The sequence below is a fragment of the Aedes aegypti genome, chromosome 3 (genome assembly GCF_002204515.2).
Source record: "Aedes aegypti strain LVP_AGWG chromosome 3, AaegL5.0 Primary Assembly, whole genome shotgun sequence".
Lineage (NCBI taxonomy): Eukaryota > Metazoa > Arthropoda > Insecta > Diptera > Culicidae > Aedes > Aedes aegypti.
The window spans coordinates 341,867,061-341,873,060 of NC_035109.1; the positions used below are offsets into that span (position 1 = coordinate 341,867,061).

The 6,000-nt window shown below is 50.9% G+C and overlaps 2 protein-coding genes across 2 annotated transcripts; both read left to right on the forward strand.

Annotated features, from left to right (window-relative positions):
- Positions 1-1,974: 1,974 nt before the first annotated feature.
- LOC110677868 (histone H2B) lies at positions 1,975-2,502 on the forward strand. The gene has a single exon (XM_021849601.1). The coding sequence runs from the start codon at positions 2,076-2,078 to the stop codon at positions 2,448-2,450; it is 375 nt and encodes a 124-aa protein (XP_021705293.1). The 5' UTR covers positions 1,975-2,075; the 3' UTR covers positions 2,451-2,502.
- Positions 2,503-4,590: 2,088 nt separating this feature from the next.
- LOC110678239 (histone H1-like) lies at positions 4,591-5,271 on the forward strand. The gene has a single exon (XM_021850858.1). It carries the CDS (start codon positions 4,591-4,593, stop codon positions 5,269-5,271), a length of 681 nt encoding a protein of 226 aa, XP_021706550.1.
- Positions 5,272-6,000: the final 729 nt, after the last annotated feature.

Sequence of the window (6,000 nt, forward strand, 5' to 3'; positions counted from 1 at the left end):
GGGCATCGTCGCACCAGATGGTTCCATTTGAATTGGTACGGGAATTGCCCCAGGCTGGGTGTTTGGCATTCAGGTCCCCAGCGATGATGAACTGTCCCTGCCGCCGTGTCAGCTTAGCGATGTCCCTTCGGAGTGCAGCCGCTGACCCGTTTGTTGCATTGGCTTGAGTGGGACAGTATGCAACAATTAGGGTGATGTTTCCGTCGGAGGTGGTAACTTCCACTCCGATGGCTTCGATGATCTGAAGCTGGAGGTTCGGCAGCAGGCGACAGTTGATATTTTGCTTGAGTGCAATGGCCACACCTCCCCCCCTGGAGTTCGGCCGATCGAGTCTCACCAAGCGGTAGTTCGGGATATATGCGCTCACTTCAGGTTTGAGGTGAGTTTCTGTTATGAACGCCACATCAGCCTCCTTTTCCTCCAGGAAGCTGCACAGCTCGATGGTTTTGCTCTTGAGAGAGCAAGCGTTCCAGTTAACCAGAACCATTCTAGCCATACTGGATGAGCAGCATGCCCAGAGTGTAGATCTGGTCGTATCTCGTTTTGCAGCCACGCAGACGGACCGCCATGTCTTGGAAGATTGGGAGCAGCTGTTCCGGCTGGTAGAGGGGAGAGCCATCCTGGGGGGGGAGGGTGTCACTGCTGTTGGAGCTGGCTTGATCCCGTCGCAATCCGGGAGGGGAAACCCACGGGTTCGTTGGGGGAGCTGATGGTGAGGCGGCAGCAGCTACCAGCCGCTGCTGTGGTTGGAGTGGGGGAAGCACCGGTATTTCGCGGCGAGACCGAGCGAGAACAGGAAAGTGGCGCTCGTTGAGCGGCGGTGGGGCCACTGACTTCTTCCTGGTTTGGTTTTTGCTGGAGGCCCTGTTCCGGATCTCGATGAACTCGGACCTCGCCTTGCACGTCTTCGCTGTGGGTGCGTGGTTTTCACCACAGTTGGCGCACTTCGGATCGGCTTCTTCGATTCGTTGACATGCCTCGAAATGGTGATCTTCGCCACACCGGGAGCAGCGGGCGTTCATGGCACAGTTCCTTGATCCGTGGCCAAAGCGGAGACAATTCATGCACTGCGTGACGTCTTTTTGCTTCGGCCTGTACCGGACCCACTCCACGACGGTGCATCCGATGGTGCTGATGGTTTGAAGGCTCTTCATCGTACTGGTGCCGTGTTCCAGATGGACCAGGTACAGCTGGTCACGGTGGATGCGGGTTTGGTTGTGCCGGATGATCTTGTAGACGCCGGTGGGTTTCAACCCGATACTCACCAGCTCCTCCATAAGCTCCGATTCTGGCATGTCGTCAAGCCCATGGAGCACCACCTTCAGTGGTTTGGTTCCAGGGGCATCGTGGGTGAAGTACTGGAAGCGCTTCTCGTTGAGGTAATGCACCACCGCGTCGTAGTGGGGTTTACCTTCGGTCATCAGCTTCACACCGAAACCGCACAGGCGAAAGGTGCACTTTAGCCCTTGCGAGATGAGCTTTCGCAGATCCGGGCGTAGATCGGCCGGGTCGTTGTACACGAAGATCGGCGGGCACTTCTCCTTCCGCTCGATTGTTTTCAGATCGTCCAGCCGCGGTGGCTTCGCCTTCCGGTTTTTCCTCGTCTTTGCCGGCAAATCACCAGCGTCGTTGTCTACCAGCCCATGGAACTGGTTCTGCGAGAGAATCCTCTTCGCAGCGTTGCCGTCTTGCTCGTTGCCGCTCGCGGAGCGCTTTTTCGAGCAAGCGATAGCGGCTGCACCTGCCGCTGTGTCACCCATGACGGGGGATGATAATGCACACGCCAAATCGAACGACTTTTCACTTTCCGAGAACTGAGCGTAAAACACGTCCGCACGTGTCGCTAGGTAACGAACGAATGATGGTGATTTCACCGGATGAGGGTATCTTTTATACATGCGTAGCCCTGCGCTGCACTCATACTAGGATGGTGCGAACGAAATGGATGAAGTAGCAAACGAAGCGAAGGGGCGGAACAGCGCTCACCATTCTACGGGTATAAAAGAGAACCGACTGGTTCGGTCGGGCATCAGTTTCAGTTTTCGTTTGGAATCTAAAACAACGTTAGCAGCACGATGGCACCGAAAACCAGCGGAAAGGCCGCGAAGAAATCCGGCAAGGCCCAGAAGAACATTGTCAAGGGCGATAAGAAGAAGAAGAAGCAGCGCAGGAAGGAAAGCTACGCCATCTACATCTACAAGGTGTTGAAGCAAGTTCACCCCGACACTGGCGTTTCGTCGAAAGCCATGAGCATCATGAACAGCTTCGTCAACGACATCTTTGAGCGTATTGCCGCCGAAGCCTCCCGCCTGGCCCACTACAACAAGCGTTCGACGATCACATCCCGCGAAATCCAAACCGCCGTCCGGCTTCTGCTCCCGGGAGAGTTGGCCAAGCACGCCGTTTCGGAAGGCACCAAGGCCGTCACCAAGTACACCAGCTCCAAGTAAATGACGACCGACACTGCGTTCAATCACACCAAACCAAAAGGCCCTTTTCAGGGCCACTATTTCAATCCCGAAAAAGAGTTGATTTTGAAAATCTGACACTAGACTGTTTTATCACACTATTGAACCGACTGAGGTAGTGTCACGGCGGTGACTTCATACGTGACAACACCCCCCTCTCTTATCAGTTTGAATTTATTCAATTCATTTTATTTATTCGATGTTATCAGTTTCAGTATTGATTAATTATAACGATTACAGTTGCAGAGATTTGGATCCCCATTCAGCTGCGTAATAAATAATAGGAATTTAATTGTTAAGCAGTATAGGGAAAAATCTGTTCACAAAAAAAACCCTAGATCTAGGTTTTTCGATCAGTTTGAATTTAAAGCAAGAAGATCCACTTCGTACGTTCAACATTTCTGCTGATTGCAAAAAAATGTTGTGCCAGCCATGTTGTACCTTAACCACACTTCATTCACTAGCAGAACGTTTAAAGTTCAATATTTATGCTGATTGCCATGTTGCACCTTAACAACTTCATTTTTGCTATCGGTTGTGCTGCATGTTAGTAGTTTAGACAATTTTGACATCATAGGACTAGCTAGCTAGGCAGGCATGATGACAAGTTTCGTGGTTCGTTCGTTCTTCTTCTCAACGTATTGGAAAGAAGCTCATTATGTTTTCTAGCGTCCCATTACAAACGATCTCGTAAGAGCATCCCAGCAGTTCAGGCTATCATAATAACGTTTATCGAACAACAGTTGATGCAAATGTTATCGATCGGATAATCTCGATAATGCCATCAATCGGTTCCCATTGATGGGGCCCATTCACATAGTTCATGGGTGGGTGGTGTGTCTTCGAGATGTAACGGGTCAAACGAAATTGGGAAAACATTCTTATACACAATGGGTGGTGGGCGCGTTGCAAATGGTCATTGTTGGCGTTATGAAATTTGCGAATGATGGTGACATGACACGTTGTGTGGTTGCCATTCGGCTTCCTGGCTCGGGTGTTGCTCAGTACTAGCACGGACAGACACGTTGAACAGCCCCTGAGGGCACTGTACACAAAAATATATCTCGATCGGGGGAGTGTAGGGTGCAGTTTCTACACCGGGAACACGTGCCGTGGGGCATGTTAGGGACTTCCGAGAACAATTTGTCGCGAATTCAGCGCGACATGTCCGGTACTACTGCCGCCAGAAGAGATTGTATGGAATGTTCATTCGATGCAACTGCAGCTAGCAAAACCGATGCCTATTCGGGCAGATTTCGCACTAGCTCATTTGCAGATTCCACCGCAGGGAGGGTGCTTGCTTTGCTTGCTTGCTTCTTGAAGTAAAACATTCTCAGATAAACTAGATCCATAGTAGCACGTGCACTGTCCTTTTCCAATGCAGTTGCCGCCGATGGCTGAGGCAATGCCAGCAATTTGCACACATTCGACCAACCAACAGTGCACAGGTGGAAGGTGATTAGTGTTTGGTGACATTGTTTTCCGGACAAAATGGCACAAACTTGTGTGACTGACGTCATAGTCGAGCCCAAGTTTTCGGTATGTTTGATGAAAAACATCAAATTAACATTGTTCAAAGTTTACTAAAACCAAACGCGTAACATCGCTCGTCGGCACTGGGAATGACTTTGTTCGAGGCTCATTAGGGGCCATTAGACACCGGCATACTGGCTATACCCGCATGTCACCGCAAAGAGCAACCATTCATGTTGCCAAATTCACCACCGCCGTGCAGGGTGGTATTGTTTCAATAGTTACTATTGATTGTTTTATCGAGCAAAGCCACACCATATGGCGCACGGGTGCTGTAAAGACATGTCTCAGCGGTGCTTCTCGCGAAACCGGCCCGATGTGGCGATGACGGGCTGCTAGCGAGACTCATGCACTCACCAAACGGACATACTAGACAGGCAAATACTTAGTGCGATTACCGGAAAAATGCGTTTTAAAAAGGTGTTACCAAAAATATGTACAATATTTCGCGAACAGTCATCCAGTGGACGACCATGTCTGCATCCCTAACACAGACGACGAAATCGAACACCGCACTGTTGCCAGAATTTCCGTCATTCATTCGTTTACTATCGCCATCGTGTGAGTGTTACTCTAGCTACCAATCGAGATGTCTGAAGTTGCCACTGAAGCCGCTGCCGCAGCCCCGGCTGCCTCGCCAGCCAAGACCAAGAAGCCAAGGGCCCCCAAGGGACAGGGCAAGCCGAAGAAGCCGTCGACCCACCCCCCAGTCAACGACATGGTTGTTGCTGCCATCAAAACCTTGAAGGAACGCAACGGATCGTCCCTGCAGGCCATCAAGAAGTACATCGCCGCCAACTACAAATGCGATGTCGCCAAGCTTGCCCCATTCCTCAAGAAGGCCTTGAAGAATGGCGTCGAGAAGGGCAAGTTCGTCCAAACCAAGGGCACCGGCGCTTCCGGTTCGTTCAAGCTGAAGGCTGAAGCTAAGAAGGCCGCCAGTGAGAAGAAACCGAAGAAGGCCGGCGAGAAGAAGGCCAAGAAGGCTACCGGAGAGAAGAAGAAGGCCACCAAGAAACCAGCTGGGGAGAAGAAGGCCAAGAAGCCAGCCGGCGAGAAGAAAGCCAAGAAGCCGGCTGCAGCCAAGAAAGCCAAAGCTGCTGGTGCCAAGGCTGCCAAAAAGGCCGGTGGTGTGAAGAAGGCTGCTGCTCCGAAGCAGAAGGCCACCAAACCTTCCAAGACCGCCGCCAAGAAGCCCAAGACCCCAAAACCGAAGAAGGCTGCCCCAGCCAAGAAAGCTGCCGCGAAGAAGACCGCTGCCAAGAAGTAAATTTGGGACAGCAACCGTACTGTTGTAAAACAGTATCTAACATCCAATCAGTCCTTTTCAGGACTACCATCCAAGTTTAGAACAAAGAGTTGCACAGTCAATGATATTCCATTCCTCTCACAGAGGGAAATAAATCCCCCGAAAAGTTACGTGCACTTTGCCACTGAATGGCGAATTCTTCCCGAACCCTTTCGCAAATCAATAAAATTGGCCAATCATGCACCCCTTTCTCTGCCAGCAGCTGTAAAGCCCGGACAGGTAGGCGAGCACTGGCTGGCGCACTCACTGTAGCGGTGCATCCGTACCCAAAGCAAACCTCCACTAGAGGAACAGCTTTTGATACACTCGAATGATTCAAGGATTTGAAGAAGTCTATCGACTTAAAGGCTCCCCCAGATCTAAGCGACTTTTTACGGCGACAGCGACAAAAAAACGTCGCGATTTCGCAGCGATTCGCGTCGTGTCAGTCAAGATGGTTCCATAGAAGAGTGCTTGCAGCGACACAACAACGAAATCGTGTCGCTGTCGCCGTAAAAAGTCGCGTAGTTTTGGGGGAGCCTTATTTAAATCGGGTTGAGATTCGTAGCGTTGCCTTGTGAAACCAAAACATGTTTTCGCGGCAACCTGGAATCGAACCAAGGACCTTGCGATCGATAGGCCCGTGCGTTTTTAATACACTCAGGCAAATGGACTATCGAAATACATTGGATGCACTTATGAAAATTCGCC